This window comes from Macaca nemestrina, chromosome 3 (genome assembly GCF_043159975.1).
Source record: "Macaca nemestrina isolate mMacNem1 chromosome 3, mMacNem.hap1, whole genome shotgun sequence".
NCBI lineage: Eukaryota > Metazoa > Chordata > Mammalia > Primates > Cercopithecidae > Macaca > Macaca nemestrina.
In genome coordinates, this window is record NC_092127.1 from 79,126,017 (window position 1) to 79,148,153 (window position 22,137).

Here is a 22,137-nt window from a genome sequence, read left to right on the forward strand (position 1 = left end):
AACATTGTTCTAAATGCAATATGTAGTACCCTTTATATTATTATAATGATTTTTATAATCTAAAGTATCATGGAGGAAAACAACCATGACCTAATAAATCTGGACATTTGTTTTTGTAATTTCGTTATTTGGGATGATCAGAAACAATGAACAGGCAAAACCAATTAGATTCTTAACATTAAAACTAGCAATAACTATTTCAAATACCTAATTTATCATAGGTTAGGAAATTACAGCATGTAAATATAAATATGAAAACAGAATTCTATAAGGACTGAGTCATTTTTACTAGTATCCATGAGCAATTTTTCACTATTTTTGTCATGTGGACATGATTTCTAGTGCAAGGCCATATGCTTTGTCACAGAATATAGCTTACTCTTCCATGCATTTAGTCATTCTGTTCATTATTACTGATGAAATAAGAGAAGACTTTAAGGTTATAGTAGCTATTTGTGAGGATCAGACTAGTTCATCACCCCTCCCTCAGGCACAGAGAAAAGTATCAATGGATCAGGAGCCTAACCCTGGGAGACCTATTTGTTTTTTTGGTATCTATCAGTTTCCTCCTATTGCCTTGAAAATATGAAATGAATTAAAAGTAAAATTTGAGGCAGAACTGGCTATTGTGGGTTTGGGTTTTGTTAAAGGGTCCATAGGAAAGGTTTTCGGAGTGAGCACAGTGGGAGCGCCTCATAATGTTAGGGCTTCCTCAAATCTCCTTTCCAGGTTGACACTTCACCCACTGTGAAACCCTCATGGGGGCAAAAAGGGAGCAAAAAGCAGCAGCTGCAGTATCAGCAATTGTTACTAAACAACAAAATGTAAAAGTCAACTGTTAGGAAGTGAAGAAAAAATATACATATATTTAGTTTTGGAGAAAAATATTTTTGGACTCTGGCAAGAAGTCCAGTGTGAATAGGTAAGAAACTTTTATAAATCCAGAAACAGATCACGATGCTCACACATAATGTAAAGCACATTTGATGGGAAAAAAAAGTTTCAAGGAATTATCTCACACACTTAAGTTTTTCAACCAGGATGAGACATTTAATCCCTAGACTATACTAGTAGTAACATCAAATTATTTCAGTAAAAGGGGAAATCACCAACTCCTTAGATTCATACTTATCACCAGTAACTGGAAGGGGGCATTATGATACACAAGGAAAATGCAATGAAGTGCACACACATGGTTCATATGTGTATGTTTATATTTTTCCAAAAGAACATCTAATTGCAGAAAAACATCCTAAGTATACATTTTACAAATTAGCTACAAGTTATGGACTGAATAGCATCTCTCTGTGCCATCAGCAAGACAGTTTAACTTACTTGCATGCATACTTGTCCAATGCTTCAATATACATGCACACACCATCATGGAGGCAGTATCCATCGTGGGACAGGGGACATCCAGAGTCACTATTTCTTACGGAATAGTGGTGGCCATCTTCCCTGAGGTGAGGGGGTGGAGTAGAGTCTAAAAGAACCCAAGACATTACTTTTACTTTCTGAAGGGATTAGTGTCATTCGAGTATCAACATGAGGAACTAGTTTCTGTGAATAGTTTTTGACATAAATCTTTTAGTTACAGAAGAACTACTAGAAGGGACATTAGTTTCACTTTCCTAGCCGGGCCTTAGTCATTCACTATGAAACCAGCTGTTCCTCCTTTGGGCTCAGTATTATCTGATATGTAAAGCATATTGGAGGCAGGTAAAAGAATGGCCAATCCTAAGTCGCCCTGTGAATTCAGAGTCACTGATCTCATACAAACAAATCTGTCACACACAAATGTACACTAACCATGTGAAGTGACAGTTAGCTTCAAGGTCTCTCTGAACAACTGGTAACTCTATGGTTTAAAACCTACCGATCAATGCACGGTCCATTACCTCCAATATCATGGAGTCTCAAAAATTTCTTTCTCACAGTGCTTTCTTCTAAAAACTGACTTTCAAAAGAGTCCTCAAGGACAAGACTGTAGCAACTCTGACAGGAAGAAAATGTTCCCATAACAGAGGGAATGCCAAAGTATAATAGTGAAGTCTCTTTTATGGAATGGTTCACTGCTCCCTAAAAGGTTAACATGTGCAGCTGACTATATAAATATAAGCAGTTTTCAATACCTTTAAGAAGAGCAAATTATTTGAGAAAAATAATATGCTAAAAAAAAACCAGAGACCAACTAAGCACATAATTTTTCTTCTTAGGATGTTTTCTGCTTATAGGGCTGACAGGCAAAAAGTGGGCAGTGATGGGAAAGACGCCCATCCTGGTCTCCAGGGTCTAGTGGAAGCCAGCTCCCCTTCTGGGGTGCTGATGGTGAGATGATACCGCTGTTACGGGAAGAAGGTTCAGGAAGCAGGAGTCAACCATTGTGAATATTGAAAAAAGAAAGAGAAGAGAGCTGGAGTTCTAATTCAGAACAAGAAATACTGCCTTTTTAAAGTAATATTTTAAAATCCTTGAAAGTGATTTAAAATGCTGAGTCCAGACATTCTCACCCACCTGCCTAGCCCGGCAAAATTTATCCAGTAGTCCCACAAATCGACATCACAAATAGGGAGATTAGTTGCACAGTTAAAGAGAGACACCCATGTTCCCATCTTTATTGGATTGTGAGTAATAAAAAAGGATTTATTCCAGATGCTATTAAATTAAGAAAACCTGGACCATTTCAAATTCTCAAGCACAACATCGTCCTATCAGGAAGGTCAGCTCTGCAGCCTGACTGAACTGAATGATTTTTAGAATCTCTAAATGCAAATAGAGATTAGGGTGTAGAATATCCCCGAGCCACGTCCCTCCCCTTCACTGCAGACCACCCACCAACCTACCAGGGCAAATCAGTCCTGGTTCAGACAGGCGCCCAGCACACGTGCAGGTGTAGCCGCCCTCTGTATTTGTGCAGTTGGCATTCTCTCCACAGCTGTGCACCCCCAGTTGGCACTCATCAATATCTGTCAGAAAAGACAGAGTAGGGGAGAGAAAAATGGGGTACAGAAAAATTAAGAGGGTTTTACAGTTGGACAGCCTCTGGAAGAGGAGCTTCGTCAGCTTCTGTCATGCTCTATGTTCTCAGAGCCCTATGCATTTTTAGGTTTAAAGGGACTTTCACGAATGTTGGAGAGATGAAGTAGGTCCTACAATGCATGCCCATGCAGGTGTTCTTTTCCTTTTTTGTTTCCGTTTTTTTTTTTTTTTTTTTTTTGAAAGACTCTCACTCGGTTGCTGAGGATGAGGTACAGTGGTGCAATCATGGCTCATTGTAGCCTTGACCTCCCAGGGTCAAGCAATTCTCCCAGCTCATCCCACCAAGTAGCTTGGACCACAGGCTTGCACCACCATGCTTGGTTAGTTCTTGTTTGTTTGTTTTTTAATGTTTTTGTAGAGAACAGTGTCTTGCTATGTTGCCCAGGCATGTCTCAAACTCCTGGCCTCAAGTGATCCTCCTGCCTTGGCCTCCCAGAGTGTTGGGATTACAGGCATCCTGAGAGAGGCTGGAAGCTTTCTTCCTGCTTTGAAGGAAAGGAGATTTCCCAGAGTTGGAGATTAGTAAACGACCTCTAGGCAAACATTTAGAAGTTCAGATCCTAAAGATTCATACTTAACTTTTTTGAATAGATATCCTGTCATTGGCATACATATTATATCAAATACAACAGTTTTGCTTTTTTATGTAAGTATAAACTATATCAGAAAAACCATCTTTTCTTTCCTGACTACCCACCATTTTTTCTTTCTCAGTTACTGCCACCCTAACATTTAGGGCCTCTCTTCCTCTCAATTTTACATTACTGCAAGAACAGCCTTACTCATTCCTGGATCCCATGCTTCCTCCACGCCATGCATAAACACCAGTGCCACATTATTCTCCCTACAGCACAACGATGATAAACCCATCATTGCACCCCTTTACTCAAATGTTGCCAGTGGCTCTCTGTTGCCTAGAACTTTGCTGTCCAACTTGCTAGCCACTGCCATATGAGAGTATTGAGTACCTGAAATGCATGTAGTTCATATTGAGATGTGCTGTGAGTATAAAACACACATTAGAGTTTGAAGACTTAGTACCAAAATAAAAAAGAATATTAAGTATCTCAATAATTTTTATACTGATTATATATTAAAATGTTAATATTTTGGATATATTTGAATACATAAAATTTTATTGCAAAAATTCATTTCACCTGTTTCATTTTACAGTTGTAGTGTGGTTAGTAGAAACTTTGGGACAACACTGACTGACTGACCCTCTGCCAGTTTCACTGGAGAAGTGAAACCTCAGTAACTAACCCTCAGATTTTAGTCTTCTACAGAAGTAACCCAACCCATCTGTTACAGGCTGAAATGTGTCCCTGCCCCTCCAATTCATATGTTGAGCCCCAACTCCCAAAGTGACTGTATTTGAAGAAAGCGTCTACCAAGAGGAAAGTAAGGCTACATGGGGTCCTAAGGAAGGGGTCCTAATCCAGTAAGATTGGTGTCCTTAAAAGAAGGGGAAGAGAAAACAAAAGAGGAAGAGAAACTAGAGCATTCTCTCCCTCTCTGTCTCTGTCTCTCTCTCTCTCTCTCTCTCTCTCTCTCTCTCTCTCTCTGCACATCAAAGAGGAAAGGCCATGTGAGAACACAGTGAGCAGGTGGCCATTTGCAAGCCAGGAAGAGATCCTTCATCCAAAACCAAATCAGCCAGCACCTTGATCTGGGACTTCCAACTTCCAGAACCATGACAGGATACATTTCTGTTGCTTAAGCCATCCAATCTAGGATATTTTGTTACAGGATATACTACCTTATCAGCCTTAGTTTCTGTTCTTCCCCTCATATAACCTAAACTTAGTGCTCAACTAGGCTACTCTCTACCCTTAATGGCAGTCATGTGATCTGTTCATGTCTGGACTCTTCCCATCCCTTCACATTTCTGCAAATGAAATTACTTATCCCCCATGCTCCTTCCAAAATGACACTTCCTCCCCGAAATCTTTCCCAATACCTCAAACAGATGTTTCTCCCAGTTCTGAACTTTCATTGTGGTTTTTACTTCGCTTATGATATGCACTCTTCTTCATCACTGATCACAGCTATATTTCTTTTAGGTTACATGTTCCTTGCAATCGAAGACTACCTTTCTCATCCTGATATTTCTCACAGTTTCTAGTACTGTGGCCTTACTCTTAATAGGGGCCAAATAAATATTTAACACATTGAATTGCTATCCTGGATGGCCCAAACCAACTCTTTTATGAGTTTCTGTTATAATTTCAATAAACTATTACCTTGAGAGAGAGAGCTTTTCCAAAGCAAAGACAACGATGTATGCTTGACCAATAAACTCAACTACTCTTAATAAGAAGAAGGATAACACTTTTTTTTACATAGCACTTTTTATATGCCAGACAAGGTTCAAACTATTATAACTACATATATATATGGGGCGAGAAGAGAGAGTGAGAGCGAGCTGGGGGAGAGAGAACAGAGGAGCAAGCCCACCGCTTCCACGGAGTCTGCGGACTCTGTGCCAACCACGCAGGCAGGGCGAGCACACCCCATTGCGTGCTTGCTACTGGAAGGAGATGAGTTAGTAACAGTGTGAGAAACCAGAGCCTAACGAGTTTAAACATCCAAGAAGAGATACCTTCCTTTCTCTTCAAAGGAAATTAAATATGAAGTCTGCTTGTCTAAATTATCTATGGGCCTGCTTAATTAGAGCAGTGACATTTTCCTGACTGACAGCCAAATATGTGCTTAAAAGAGTGTTTACAGATGTCTGTGGATTCCACAAAACTAATCCTATAAAGGTCTGATTTAAATCAACCAGATTCAAAAGATTGATAGTTATTGATATTTCATCTTTAACCTTAACAAGTGGGAGAAAGCAGTATCATTTGAGTTTCTTATCAGTTTCTTACGTTTTCAGAAAGAGGGAAAGAAAATACTGAAAGAGAAGTTTTAAAGCGCTGCAAAACTTCAGATAATCACTTCCCCGTGCTTCAGATGGCTTCAGGCAGGTTTTCACTTGTACGTGATGTGATGCTACTGACACCTGGAAAGGTATGAGACATCCAAGACGCGAACTCCCAATCCAACGTGCCACACCCAGACCTTGCCACAGGACGGGGATTATGAAAGAGGGTTGAATCATTCTTTACTTGTATCTCAATGTCAGTGGCTTGACTCTCCCACCTATTGAACTTACCAAGAAGTGCGAGAGGAGCCCTTTGACAAGCCACACCTCCTTTTCTTTACACACACAGCAGTGACTTCCAACAAACTGTCATCACCTCTGCAGTTCACCACATTTCTCTTACCAAATTCACTGACAAGTAAATGCTGTCCAGCTCCCCACATGATGGCTCAAGGTGGGAAGTATTGGTGAGACACTGGTGTCACTCAAACCCCAGAAAGAATTACAAAGGCAGAGGAGTAAGCAGCCTCCAAAGGGGCTTGAAGCTGACCGGAGCAGTCATAACACAAGGGCACAAACTTGACTGTTCACCAAGAATGGAAATATGTCAGTTTCAGCAGTCGCACAACTCTTTAAATCTTGACATGTGTGTCACCCCAATTATATCCTGTCTTCTCTCTGCTCACTGAACCCCCACTGTTTCCTGATTTCTGAGGCCTGCCTCTGCCCTCCTCCCTTGGCACATGCGTCCTCTTACCAAGACAGTGAATCCCATCTCCTCGGTAGCCTTCTGAGCACTGGCAGACATAGCCGCCTTCGGTGTTGATGCACTTGGAGGAGGCAGGGGGGCACACTGGGACACCCATCTCACATTCATCTATATCTGTGGGCAAAATTAGGAACTAGTACAATATTTAGGCAATCCTGATATAAATAGGACTAGTTGGAAAGAATAAGCATAATCGTATATTCAATTCTTATTCAGTCCTTTACAGGTGCTGTTTGCCAACATCATGCACGCCCTGCATCTTGGACATAAAGTTCACAAGTTACTGCTGAATCAGTCTTTACAGAGTTCCCACCTATCCGATTAGGCAAATATGTAAACAAATCACTTTCTGCCAGAGTTTCAGACCGTAAGGACTGAGATCTTTCCAGCAGTCATTAAATTTTAATTTTGAGGCTATTAATATGAAAGAGGAACCTATCCATTAATCTATTCATTTGATTAAAACTTACGACCTAAGCTTCCGGGGCAAAAACAACAGTTGTGCTTTCATTGGAATTGGTGAAGTCATAAACTTGACTTCAACTCAAATTCATGCTTCTGAAGCTAATTATAAATTCTTCCCCTTAATGTCAACTGCATATATTGCATAATCATAAAATTGTACTATAAACTCCATGTCGTATGTTTACATTTGTATAAATATGTTTATAGGTCTCATTTTCTAGGCATGTCATCAATTTATTTTTTTAGCTAACATCAAATAACTTATTCAAACCTGCTGATTACATAAATCCTCCTGGAGCTTTTGAGTCAGAAAGAGCAGAAAGAATGTTTCTGGTTCACTATTGTCCAAATATGTGTATTTGCCCTTTGCTCTTACCAGAACATAGTATTCCATCCCCAGCAAATCCTTTCAAACACTGACACGTGACATCCTTTCCCTCTGAAGCACACCGAGCATACGTGCTGCATCCCACAGGAGCACAGTCATATTGATCTGCAAATAGCAAGAATCCCGTGCAGTTATTTCCAGACAGAGAAGAAAATGGACTTTAATGTTCTGGTTCTGCAGAACAGTCCACCATTTCCTTTCCAAAGTTCTGGGAGAGGTTAATCTCCAAATAGAAACACTTAGTTGACCTATAAACTACATCTACTTTAAAAGATCCATAGCTGGCTGGGTGCAGTGGTTCATGCTTGTAATCCCAGCACTTTGGGAGGCCAAGGGTGGATTACTTGAGCCCAGGACTTTGAGACCAGTCCGGGCAATATGGCGAAACCCTGTCTCTACTAAAAACATGGTGGTGTGTGCCTATAGTCCCAGCTACTTGGGGGCTGAGGTAGGAGGATCAGGAGACTGAGGCTGCAGTGAGCCAAGATGGTGCCACTTCTCTCTAGCCTGGGTGACAAAGTGAGACACTGTCAAAAACAACAACGACAACAACAACAATGAGATGCATAGTCCCATAGCCATGTTTCTGTTTATGTGCTCTCAAAGAACTTTAGTCTTAAAGCACTATCTGATGTTCAAGGAACCCTATATGAACTTATTTATAATTTTTAAAAGCATTTGCAATGTAAATTATAAAATTGCTAGAAGCAAATAGACTCAAATTTGAAAGGCCTGTTGCTTATTTAAAAACTTCCCAACCATTTGGACAACAAAAGGAGTCAATCTATTCTTATTCCCCAAAGACACACAGACTAATAATTAGCAAGTAGATCTATGCACCAATATGGCAAAGAAATTCAATCATAAAAAGATTTACTGCCAATTTACTAATATCATATATAAGAGAATATGTATGTCACAATGTGTGTTTATTATCAAGATTTATGTAGTGACTTGCACACCTCAAGGCACTTTTACAAAGTCATGAACCATACAAGTTAAGTGCAGTAAATGGATCATTTCATTTCATACTCCATTGAAATGCAAGTGCCCCGGGGGACGGAGTTACCTGTTGAGCCATGAACATGAGCAAGCTTTTTTTTCTTTGCTTTACTTATGTATGTAATCATTCTCCAAATGCCACCCCGCCCTACCTTTTTGGAGTCAGGGGAATCTGACATACCACAGTAGGATATAAATTATCATCTGTCTATTCATTGGTAAGCTTGCTCATCTGAGTACAGAAGAGATTTCTTAAAAAGCCCTCCGAACTTGCTGATAAATTAAAGAAAGTCAAATGATCTAAGTAGGATTCAGGTGGCATGTGAATGCAGGCATTGGGTAATTGCATTTGATTTGCTTAGCTACTTGAGCGAGATTTCTCTTGTGGGAGCAGATGCCGTTCATGCTTGCTTGGTCATCTCCTGTCACTCATGACTCTTAGAGACGGATAAGTTCAGACCAAATCAATTATCCATTTAATTCAGCATTTATTTGGAAGACTAGCTCCCAAATCACAAGGCTGCTCAGAGTGTAGAGTGGACAGTATCCGATTACTACCCAAGACGTTTTAAATCACTTGCAGAATTATCTTAAATTAGAATATGATTCAGGATTTATTTGGTAACATGGAAATCCAAGGCAGCTGTGTGTAATGAAAAGCAATAGTTATGCAGTTGTTGGAGGGATGGGCTACAGCCAAAGCTGTTGTTGTTGTTGCTGTTGTTGCCATAAAGGAGCTCTGGAATAAATAAATACCTGTGCTCACATTCCTCCTCTCTAGAACAGCAGTGACAATTTCTGCCAGGTCTATTTTTCATGATGGTTCTAAGGACTAGAATAAAAAGTGACCTTAAAAAAAACCCTTTGATCAAGATATCTGATCAAATATTTGATCAAACACTCTTTGATACATATTTAAATAAGGATGACAAAGAAAGATATTGTGATAATTTAAATAAGAATTAACCTTTATCACACTAGAAGAGACTCCAGGTCCTGTTAATAAAACTAATATAATTCGGCCTGGCACAGTGGCTCACGCCCTTAATCCCAGCACTTTGGGAGGCCGAGGCCGGCGGACCACTAGGTCAGGAGATCGAGACCATCCGGCAGATCACGAGGTCAGGAGATCGAGAACATCCTGGCTAACACGGTGAAACCCCGTCTCTACTAAAAATAAAAAAAAATTAGCCGGGCGAGGTGGTGGGCGCCTGTAGTCCCAGCTACTCGGGAGGCTGAGGCAGGAGAATGGCGTGAACCCGGGAGGCGGAGCTTGCAGTGAGCCAAGATCGTGCCATTGCACTCCGGCCTGGGCGACAGAGCGAGACTCCTGTCTTAAAAAACAAAACAAACAAACAAACAAAAAACAAAAAAAAAAACCTCTAATATAATTCATTCAAAAGTACCTACTACGTATTGGGCCTTCCTGAGAGCCAAAAATATGGTGGTGAAGAATAGGGCTCTGCTACTGACAAGGGCTCTGCTGTTTGCTGTTTTGTATATTTAGTTATTGAAGTACAAGTGTAATGAGTATGACCAAGGGGCAGAACTGAGGTTCCAAGAGAGCTGCAATAGGCAGCCGTCGCCCAGTCAGGAACTAGGAAAGGCTTTGTGAGCCAGCGGGCGGAAGGACACACAGGACTTTGAAGGGCTAAGAAGCACACCATGGGCTGAGAAAACAACTAGCACACGTGTCTGTGTCTGTTAGAAACAAGGCCAGGGTGAGGGAAGCAGGCCACAGAAAGCCAAGGGTAAAAGGGCTGGTGAGCCCTTGTTGAGTCTGGGGAGGTGTCTAAAGGTTGTTTCATACAGGGCCCAACAAGCCACGTGAAGAATTTTAGATTATACTCTGAAATCCTAATGTGGAGTTTTCACATTGTCTTTTAGCCATAGATACTTTGTTGATGTGAAATCTCACTCTGAAACAGAAATTAGACCCCCGAGCCTGACTTAGGTGTAAGTAAGGCTTCACAAGCTAGTACAACACAGAACACAATCCAGGTACGGAAAGATGAGGGGTTTTTCACCAGGACAATCAGTCCCCTCTATTCTGCACTAGGCTCCAGGTATTAAGCCAAATTCACAAATCCTTGATCACTTAATCACTCCCCCATTCCCACCTATCTGTCATTTAGTCTTTCAGTGCCTCAACCATGAGTCTTTCAAAATATGCTCTATGAACCTTTAGGGATTCCTGGTGACTTTGCAAAGGTTCTCTATATCCCTAACATTGGTGTAAAGTATTTTATTCTATCATGCTGGTTGTCTCCACAACAAACTGTGGCCTTGAGGATAGGATGATATTTAGCTCATCTTGGTATCCCCAGCACTTAGCACAGTGTACGCCAAATAAGTTGCTGAACACACAATATTCCTAATGTTAACAAAGTTTTCCAGAGCGTCTTATTTTCACATGAATTAATTATTTGGTCATAATTTTCAAAAACCTTTGGTCAAGTCACTAACTTAATAGATCTTAGTTTCTCAGCTTTCACATCTGTGAACTGATTTGTAATGAGGAAATTAGAGATTACAGTTGACCCTTGAACAATACGGGTTCAAACTGCACAGGTCCACTTATACCTGGATGTTTTTCAACTGAACACAGATCAGTATTATTGGTGAGATGTGAAACCTGCCTACACGGATGCCTGATGTTTTGAATACCTGGGTTCCATGGGTGACTGTGACTTGCATATGTGCAGATTTTGATATACTCGGGGATCCTGGAATCAATCCCCTATGGATACAGAGGGATGATGAAATATATAATCTAACATTCTCTGCAAATGTTAGTTATTGTTATTATTAAAATTATGAACCTCCTTATTTATATCTTATAAAAAAAATCACACTGATAAGGTGAGGTAAGAAGTACCCAGAGCCATGTACATCAACAAAGTAGTTTGCAGACCATGAAAGTTGGGTAAAGCATCTCCTTAAATGTCCTAATGTGGAGTTTTGAAACCTTTTTTTTTTGCCACATACGTCTTGTTAAAATAAAGTGTTACTTAGTAACACAAACAAATAAAATATTTCAAAGTCAAATTGCACTGCTTGAAGGGCAGTGACCTAAAGTGAAAGGATGGGGTTTGCAGAAGCTCTATGGCTGAGCTGAACCCAACTGGAAAACCACTGACCTCCTGAGTGAATATGGAACAAGAAAGACTTAGGTTCCCTAAAGTTGTTACATACTGAACACATGATTTGGCATTTTAGTGACAAATGTGCAACACAGAAGAAAAGGATTCCAACACTTGCTGTTTGTGGACTTTCTGCAGCAATTGAAGTGCTCAACCTATATTGGCTTATCAATTACTATCAACTTTTCAAGCTAATGGGAAAACAGCAAGGTGGACCCAATACCAAAAATATCAGGGGTGGATGGAAATACATTCAAATATGTTGTCCCATGTTTTACTTTTATTTCCAAGTTACTTTGTTTCTTCACAGAACAAAGACTCTCATCCAAAGACTCTCAAGGTGTCCTGTTTATGTCCACACTAATATGCAGCCATCTTTCTCAGGCACATCATTCAGAAGACACAGACTTAGGGAGTCCGAGGTTTGCTTCATTAGCCTTGTGTAGAACTTAGCCAATATTAAGTTAGAAAGGTAATTCAAAATTTCTCATTGGTAGGATGAAAACTGTTAGAACCAAAGCTATATTGGAGAACTGGTTATTCATACCTGACACCGTGATTTCAGCCACTAGCATGTGTTGAGATTCTGTAATGTTATCTTCTGACACTCTAGTCTTCGATAAGGTGTCCAATGGTGTTACCTGGTTCTTTAGATCAACTTCACCACCTATTGAAGGTCAATGGATGCAATTAAATTTAGCTTTTCTGTTTCAAAAAAAAGTTTGATTTCATTTATGTTCATGACTATTCATTGGTTGTGAATTCAGACTCATTCTTACAGTAAGAGGATTCAGAAACACTATCAGGGTCTTGGTAACTTAGTAAACCTCACCCTGCTATCCCACACCCTCTCATTTTCACTGAGCACTTAATGATTTAGGGGATAAGGAACCAGTAGGGAAGAAAGATAGGACTGTTTCAGGTACTGGCAAAAAACAAGAGTAGAATACCAAAATCCTTAGGCCCTTAATCAGCTCATAATCACAGCCCACCGTTATTAAGGACAAAATAGATGATCTCCCCAACTTGTCTTCCATACACATTCTTTCTCCTTTATGCTGCTTTCATGCTTATTTTAGCCTGATTTTACCTACATCTTATAATATGAAAGGACATAAAAACGTCGTGATTTAATACAGGCATAAGATTCATGCACTCCCCACTCTCAGAATGGAAGAAATGGATTCTGTAAGACAGCAGTTTTCTAAACTGTGATCCACAGAACCCTGGGATCATCCTTCAGAGCATCCCTAAAGTCATAATTCTTTTCATAATAATACTATAAAGTTACTTGCCTTTTCCCACCATGTTCACATTTGTACTGATATGGCAAAAGGAATGTGGGTAACAGCTGGTGTCTTAGTATAAAAAAAGGAAATGACAGCAAAATCTACCAGTAGCTGAGCTCTTCACTGCCACACACTCATATTTTAAAAAAAAGAAAGAAAGAAAGAAAGAAAGAAAGAAAGAAAGAAAGAAAGAAAGAAAGAAAGAAAGAAAGAAAGAAAGGAAGGAAAAGAAAAAGAAAAGAAAAAATGCTGGGCACAGTAGCTCATGCCTGTAATCCCAGCACTTTGGGAGGCCAAGGCGGGTGGATCACATGAGGCCAAGAGTTTGAGACCAGCCTGACCAACATGGTGAAACCCTGTCTCTACTAAAAATACAAAAATTAGCTGGGCATGATGGCACATGCCTGTAATCCCGGCTACTCGGGAGGCTGAGGCAGGAGAATCTCTTGAACCCTAGAGGCAGAGGTTGCAGTGAGCTGAGATCATGCCATTGCACTCCAGCCTGGGTGACAGAGCAAGACCTTGTCTCAAAAAATAAAAATAAAAAAGAATTGGCTGGGCAGGGTAGCTTACACCTGTAATCCCAGCACTTTGGGAGGCCGAGGTGGGAAGACCACTTGAGGCCAGAAGTTCAAGACCAGCCTAGGCAACAGAGCATGACCTTGTCTCTACAAAATATAAAACTAAATTAATAATTTAAATAAATAATAATTTAATAATTTAAATAAATAATAATTTAATAATTTAAATAAATTAAATAAAAATAAAAACAAATTAGCCAGGCATGGTTGTGCATGCCTATGGTCCCAGCTACTAGGAAGCTAAGGTGGGGTCCCAGCTACTTGAGCCCGGATGGGGCCAAGGCTGCAGTGAGCCATGATCATGCCACTGTACTCCAGCCTGGGCAACAGCGGGAGACCCTGTCTCAAAAAATAAAAATAAAATGCAGTTTCACAAGAAGATTGTTGTGAATCAATAAGAATTATTAATTTTTAAAACACTTGACCATTGACTACACAGCTTTTTAACACTCTGTAATAAAATAAGAAATACATATAAATTATTTCAATGCATACTAAAGTTATGATGGTTAACTAGAGGAAAAACATAAGTAATTTTTGAACTGTGAGCTGAAACTAACCTCTTTTTTTCATTGCACGTTATTTTACTTGAAAAAAATGGCTTAATAGCACAGGAAAACTGTGCTTTTAAGACTTGGGTATGTAGCAAACATTCACTTTTCCTTAAAAATGAATGAAATGAGCCTATCACCTCGAGGAACACAGCTGGCAATAATTGTTGCCAATGTCAGATACCAAATTGCAACTAAGCTTTAGGAAGCTACTGTCTGTCCAGTTTAAGCATAGTATCAAAAGAATAATATCCAAAAAAGGCACCTAAAAGGGCTATCATAATAGCCCTCTTCCAACTCTATGTCTGAGTGAGGCCAGACTTTGTTCACAGACTTCAAGCAAGACAACACATGATAACAGATTTAACATAGATGTAGATATGAGAATCCAGCTGTCCTCTACTAAGACAGACATTCAAGATATCAATGTAAAAGAATGTTGCTCTTCTCACTATATATTTTTTGCTTTGAAAAATAAACTTACTTCAGTTATTTTTAGAAAATGTATATTAATAGATAATAAATTTATTGTAACATCAATAGATATTTCTCAAATCATGTTGTAAATTTTCATATCATAAATATTGATAGATATACATAAAAACTCTTTGAGGTTCTCAATAATTTTTAAGAGTATACAGGGGTCCTGAAACCAAGAGGTTTGAAAACTGTTGATCTAAGGCAACAATTAATAGAAAGTTCTGAAAATCCAAAGTATCCAATTCTGGTCCATGGATAGATTCGTTTATTTTTCGTCAGTCTGTCACTTTACTTATATTTACACCATGCCTACTGGATTAAATATAAATTTTTAAAAAATTTAATAAAATGTAAATTATCTTTAGTATATTTCTGGTGGAAAGATATCAAGGGGTGAATCCACAGATGCCCAGATTGTTTGGGTGCACATTCAAGGAAGACAAATCAGTACTACTGGTTATACCTCACACTTGGTTTACTCTTCCTCTTCCTCAAAGTCATATCTAGTTTGTAAAAAAGTACTTCTTCTCAGGCTGGATTTCCCACATTTGTTTAACACCCTAAAGTTATTTTTTATAAAGGACTTTGATTTTCTTATTAAGACTTGTCATGTGGTAAGAGATCATATACTACTACCTCTAAAATTGAGGACATAAAACTTCTAAACAAAATATCTCTGAACATTTTTGTGAGGTGATAACACTTTGACATTTATTTCCAAGCCTGGGACTTACTCCACTATAAATGGGGAGGTGGAGGGCCTGGAGCTTAAGACTTTTACCATTAGAGGTCAATTAAATTTTGCCTATAATAAGGAACTCAAAACTCAGCAGAAGAGAACAAATAAACAAATTCTTAACATTCCTAAAAACAGGAGAGCTTTTAACATCCAAAATATTCAAAAATCAGCAAAAGCATAGGGATTGATGTACAGCTGTATTTCTCAGCCAAGGTTAGGTAATTCGCTACACAGTTTATTATATTACCTGCCAACAGCTGATGACCATCCAGAGCCAGACACGTTTTCCCATCTGAGGCTTTCATAAAACCTTCACGACACAAACACCAAGCAGTTCCAAGCCTCTCTTTGCAAATATGTTCACAGCCTCCGTTTTGATATAAGCAGGGATCTGCTCCTAGTAGAGAAAAGAGGCAAATTTGCAGGTAGGTTTGAAGATGAAAAGGATGCCATTAATGCAAGTCTACAGCTTGCTTTTAGGGAGCTACAGCTTTTAGGGAGAGAAACGCAGTGTATCTAAACAGAGGGTTTATCAACAGCTATTTCAGAAGAGTTCCCCCAAGGAGCCAAGGATTCTAAGATAAGCCCAGAATGTTATTACCTTATTAGTACTGAGTAGAGCCAGTACTTTTGTTCAATAAGCTCTTTAGTCAAATGTGATTCTTATTTCCTAACTCATCATCTCGTCAAACTGATGAAGAGCAATTCAGAAAGAAGAGCTACTATAAAATGTGAAATGCTTTTTCCATTTGCTCACTCCTCAGGGGTACGGAAAGGTCCAAGGTTTGACAGAAGCTTCCACTGCCGTTGTCTAAATTGCCTGCCTTAACCCAAGGCTCTTTGAAATGTAGCAGGTAAGTAAAAGTTGTTCAAGAAAAGAAATGAAATTGGAGAGATAAAGCCCCAATTACCAAACTACCAGATTGTCTTAAACAAACCTAAATCTTAGAAAATCTTAACACCTACACAGTCAGTGAAAATTACAAAATCCCCTCCACCCCCACCCCAACTGCATGACATCAAACAACTAAAATAGTTGCGGATTCCAGCCAAGGAAAGACTGTGTAACATCTCCAGTATGTACCTGGTTTTGCCAATGGATGAACCACAACCAGTGAGGAGGGCTTCAGCATGCTGCCTTGGAGACGTACTCTATCTTTGCCAGTCTTCTTGTTTACTCTTATTACTGATGGCATAGCCCAATCTGAGAACCACACATAATCCTCAAACACGGCTATAGCAAATGGGTGACCTGGAAACAATTCAAATGTGTTCAATACACCTTCTTTGTCTTTGCAATGACTATTTACGAAAGGACCAGGCTTGAAATGTACATGACATTCCTACACTAAATCAACTATTTAGCTACTCAGCAAGTTATAATCAAGCCACCGACTTACACACCTGACTCAAGAAGAGCCCACATGAGGAGGGAACGTCACCTTAGAATGGGAGCATAGTGGCATGAGGTCCCAGCAAGGCCCATTATCACCCAACATTTGCAGAGTGGGAGAATGTGGGTTGATTGTCTTCCCAGCACCATGAAGGAGGCAAAGGTGGAATTTTCCCTGTTTAGTACATCTGTCACTATATATAGACTAAACTCGAGTAACATATCTTATCACTCTTTGCCTTAGGTTCCTACTCTTTTGAACAGCAGTGATATGCCGTAGATCAAATTCACAGGTTGTTGTAAGGATTTTTCAAAATTTGAGGTAATTGTATGAGAGTCTCCCCACATTCCCATCATCACCAACACATTTGCCTGCATTCGTCCCCCACCTTCTTTCTCCTCTCTCCTTATTTAATATTGACGTGTGTCCCTGATGTCACTCTTCCTGCTTTCTCTAGGGCCTGGATCCATCAACAACCACCCCTTTCTCTAACATCTTCCCTCTCTTCATTCCACTAGCTTCGTTCCCTGTCTACTAATATCCTCTCTCCCATCTTCATTTCCTCATCCCTGTGACCCCTCTGGCTGCTCTTTGTCTCTTTCCTTCCCTTTTTAGCCAAGTTTTTGAAAGAGTCATTTATTATCTACTGCCTCCATTTTCATGCCTCCTACTGACAGTAAGTGGGCATCCTTCTGAGCCCACCTCCACCAAACCTACCTCTCTGTGCCACTGGAACTGCTCTGAGAAGGCATGCAAGTATTAAATATGCAAGGGAATGTTTTAACGTACTATCCCAGGTGGTTAGAGACTAAAGATAAGGAGGCTCAAGTTGATGTTTTAATCAAGGCTGCTCACATTCCCACAGGCCACTCTTTTTGTAAACGAGCAATGGATTTGGCAGATGCGAATGAATGTCTTCCCCTACTGGTGGCAAACTCAAATAACTTGTGGTTGCAAAGCGCCTCCACTTATCACTGTTGATCAGGGTCATTAAGATTCATTTTAGTCTCTGGCCCTTTGTCCCAAATTAAAGCCTGAAGTACAGCAAGGGAATGTTTAACATAACTATAGTCTTTTTTATCAAGGTGAAAAAGCATAACAGAAAACTTAACATCTCAACCATTTCTAAGTTCAGTAGTGTTAAGTGCGTTCACACATTGCTGTACAGCCAATCTCCAGGATTTTTTCATCTTGCGAAACTGAAACTCTATGTTCATTAAACAACTTCTCATTTCCTCTCCCACATCCCCTGGAAACCACCATTCTCTTTTCTTTTCCTATGAATTTGGCCACTCCAGATACCTCAAATAATTGGAATTGCACAGTACATGTCTTTTTGTGACTAGCTTATTTCACTTGGCGTAATGCCCTCAGGAATTAATCCATGTTAAAGCACATGTTAGAATAGCTACAGTGTTTAAACAAATACCCTACACTAGACATAATCTTTCTTATTTTTTGTTTACAGAAGAGCCACAATTGCATTTTAAATTAAGAATATCTTCAACCTTTTAAAATAAATTTTTAATGTACAGACAACATTATATGTTTTTATTGTGTACAACATGATGTTTTAAGATATATATACATTGTGGAACGGCTGAATCTAGCCAATTAACAAATGCATTACCTCAGTTATCGTTTTTGTGGTAAGAGCACATAACATCCACTCTGTTAGAAATCCTGAACTGGCATTTGGGAAGCCACCACATATATACCAGTAGATGGCACTGTAATGATGGGAATGTTACTTACACAATTTAATATAATATTATTTTATAATGGCCTTTAATAGTTGTATTAGTCATGTAATATAGTAGCAATATATTCACAATAAATTCACAAAGTATCTGCTATGCTTTTTTGTTCAAAATATGGTGCCTTCACATTCTGGTTAGGAATTTTCAAATTCCTTTCTAACTTTTTATGTCAAAGGTACAATTTTACATTTATTTAGATTATGTATTTTTTGTTTTTTGTTTTTTGAGACGGTCTCACTGTGTCACCCAGGCTGGAGTGAAGTTGCACAATCACGGCTCACTACAGCCTCAACCTCCCAGGCTCAAGCGATCTTCTCATCTTAGCCTCCTGAGTGGCAGAGGGATTACAGGCGCTCACCACCACGCCCAGCTAATTTTTGTATTTTTAGTGGAGACAGAGTTTCGCCATGTTGGCCAGGCTGGACTCGAACTCCTGGGCTCTTGTGATCCTCCCACCTTGGGCTCCCAAACTGCTGGGATTACAGGTGTGAGCCACCATGCCCAGCCTGAATGATTTTTTAAAAAAATAATGTATGTGTTCTCTACTAGATTCCTTGGCTTTACAGATATCATATTTGTTTTACTCTCCACTGTATCTCCAATTCCTATAATGTCTCAATCAATACCCCTGAAGTAAATGGATGATAAAGTCTAACCTTGTATATAAGCATATCACTTATTGTGAAGTATATCTTTAACTTTTAGAGAGTCTTAGAAATACATAAAATTTTAAATTATACTTATCTTGAGCCAAAGAGAACAGGCAAAATAGGTGTCTTATACAGATTATTAGTTTGTTAGTTTCTTCCTAAATGAGAGAAACCATGTTTTTTCATCTTTCCAACCAATTTCTAACTCTCCAAAGCATCTTCAGCACTTCCCTAGCTCTCATTTTCTCTATGCAATCTATTACAAAATCTTCTTATTTTATCCACAATAATTTTTAATACCATAATCTTTCATTCCATTTTTAAATGACAGTGTTCAAACTCAGGCCATCGCCATTTGTTGCCTGGACAACCACTATAGGCTTCTAACAGATTTCCTTCTCTCCAAATTCCAATCGAACTCTTATACTTTACCTAAGCAGCTATCCAGAGATGCCAATCTTAACATATACACTTTATGCGCAAGAACATTCAACGCCCCTCTACTAAATTCAGAATTTAAGTTTAGTCAACATATCCTGGCAGTACTAACATACAAAGACCAATTTTTGCAGCCTTATAATCTTTTGTCATCATCTATTTACCACAAGGCTCAGTTTAAATACTGTCTTTGTCATTCCCAGAGTCAAAATAAATTTCCCACTGCTTATATAATTTCATAGCCATTTTGTACTTCTTTTAACAGTTGGCATAAGCTACAATGTTTTAAAGATATTTATGAAAACACATGACACCCATGTAAAATCTGAAAATAATAGGAGAGGAAACTATATTAATCTTTGCACATATTACCAACTGATACTCATTCATACCTAAAAGTGCCTACAATATCACTGTTGTGAAACAACATTTTCTAAAACATAAGAAATGAAAACAGCTGAACCAAGTTCTTATTTCTAAAGGAGTTTAGAAAATTTTAATATTTTCATTCTGATTTTGGGACTTCTTGGAAAGAGAAATGATTATACAACACTATTTTTTACCCAGTATTCCAATGTTAAGGTAAGCCTTGTAGCTCATGATTCCCTGGAGAAGTCTGTCTCTATTCCATATTCACCCATATGGCTAAGTGGTATGTGTGTGTATGTGTAAACATATTTTGTATTTAACACTCATAAAACACTCAGTCAAGATGAAAAAATCACCCATCCCAAAGCCTCACCTACATCGTTCTGGGTAAGTGTTTGGCGTTTTGAACCATCCAGATTGGCCATTTCAATCACAGACTGCTTGGCATCGCACCAATACAACTTGTCAGTTAAGAAGTCAATCGTTATTCCATTGGGCCAGATTAGATCAGAGCTGGCTATAACCAGTCGGCCAAGGCCTTGGAGGGAAGAACTTTCAATTCGTGGATTAATCCCTGTATCTGTCCAGAATAATCTCCTTTAATCAAGAAAGCACACAACAAATAATATCTGCATGAAAGAAATTATTCTGTTCTTTCATCTTGAAAATACCAATGTAAATTACTTTATGATATATTAAAGTGGTACACTGAGGAATACAGAAGAAGAGATAGCACTGTATGTTGGACAAATAATTTTGAAAAGCAGAACAATTAACTTGTCTATGTAAAGCATCTTCGAAAAGAAATGTTTAATTAAGGCTCAGGTCATTAGATTAAAAGAGAAATTAGTTTAAAAACTGCAATAGTGACTAATCAAATAGTCATGAGTAAATAGGCTTGAGTAAAATATTCTTGAATTACCATTTGGTACTGCACAAAGGCAATGAAATCTTGCTAGCCTCTTCTGTTATGCATATGTAAAACTCACCGCATTTGTAATACTACAACATAAAGGAAAGTTCATATTTATCTGTTATCCAGTTTTATGCAATGTACTCTATTAACTCAGTTAATTTCAACTTCCATAAATCAGGTGCTGGGCACATTTATTTTTGAAGTCAATATGGTTCATATTTTTTTATTGGCCTATTTAGAAATGGTTACATTCTCACAGTTTTAATCATTTGGCTGACTCCAAATCAAGTATCAACTACTATCAATATATTATCTCCCATAAATCATTGTGAAATTTCCAGTGTAAATAAAATAGGGTGGGTTTTTATCTTTGTTTTTTGATAACTAGGAATAAATCCTTTATTGTCCTTAAATCTCTAATCTCTAAATGAGAATTTGTCCGTAATTCACAATTAACAGCATAGTTTTCTAACCTTTCACAATTTCAATTTTCTGTCATCTAAAATCTAGGAATGACCTATATCTTATGATTTTTCTAAATAGAATTCATAAGTCATATAATCCAAATATCCTTTTCTGCTCAGTAAACAACAATGCAAATTTTTAAAGAAAATAGATGAATGAGCTTGAGTCTAGTCGGTTAATGAATTACAGTGCATTTTTCTTTCAAAAAGAAATTGAATTTATTTAAAAGAGCATATTAACAATAAAATTATTATACAAGAATAGAAAATCAAGACATTAAAAGCATGAGGAATTCATCCTGAAGATTTCAACAAATTGCATGGATTTTCTTGGTTTCTGGTTTTGGACACTAGCATGTCAACCATGAACTGTCACATGACTTCTGCAGAGCAGTGCCTTATTTTTACAAATACCTACTTGGCCATTGGATGAACAGCAATTCCTCGTGGTTGAGAGATATTCTCCTTAATGATTATTTTGGGATGTTTTCCATTTAAATCACTCCTTCCAATCAGAGATTTCCTAAAATATGTGCAAAATAAGGGAGTTTGTTATAACAACTTTACTTTTCAAACAAAAATACTCCTTTCTCCTCTTTGTGAAATGCAAAGACAGGCATTCTAAACTAGCTCATATTTCTCTCTGTTTCTCTCTCCCTCTCTCTTTCTCTCTGTGTCTCCCCCACCCACAAACAAAGTAGCAGCAATAGTCCACAAATTTTATATTATTAAACACTCTTAATTAACATCTCAATATTTATCCCAGGTAATGAAAATACCCAATGACAGGACAAGGTAAAAGGGATTGCATCAGTGGCTGGGTGAGGA

The 22,137-nt window shown here is 38.5% G+C and overlaps 1 protein-coding gene across 1 annotated transcript in view; it reads right to left on the reverse strand.

The window, feature by feature from the left end:
- Nucleotides 1–22,137, reverse strand: part of LOC105486254 (epidermal growth factor) — a 100,473-nt gene that overhangs the window by 15,493 nt on the left and 62,843 nt on the right. The window contains exons 12-20 of the mRNA XM_071093195.1: nucleotides 21,728–21,832; nucleotides 20,303–20,526; nucleotides 16,403–16,570; nucleotides 15,566–15,715; nucleotides 12,226–12,345; nucleotides 7,522–7,638; nucleotides 6,669–6,794; nucleotides 2,844–2,966; nucleotides 1,336–1,483 (exon numbers count right to left, since the gene is read on the reverse strand). Of these exons, the coding sequence (XP_070949296.1) occupies nucleotides 1,336–1,483; nucleotides 2,844–2,966; nucleotides 6,669–6,794; nucleotides 7,522–7,638; nucleotides 12,226–12,345; nucleotides 15,566–15,715; nucleotides 16,403–16,570; nucleotides 20,303–20,526; nucleotides 21,728–21,832 (1,281 nt within the window). The remainder of the gene's footprint in view (nucleotides 1–1,335; nucleotides 1,484–2,843; nucleotides 2,967–6,668; nucleotides 6,795–7,521; nucleotides 7,639–12,225; nucleotides 12,346–15,565; nucleotides 15,716–16,402; nucleotides 16,571–20,302; nucleotides 20,527–21,727; nucleotides 21,833–22,137) is intronic.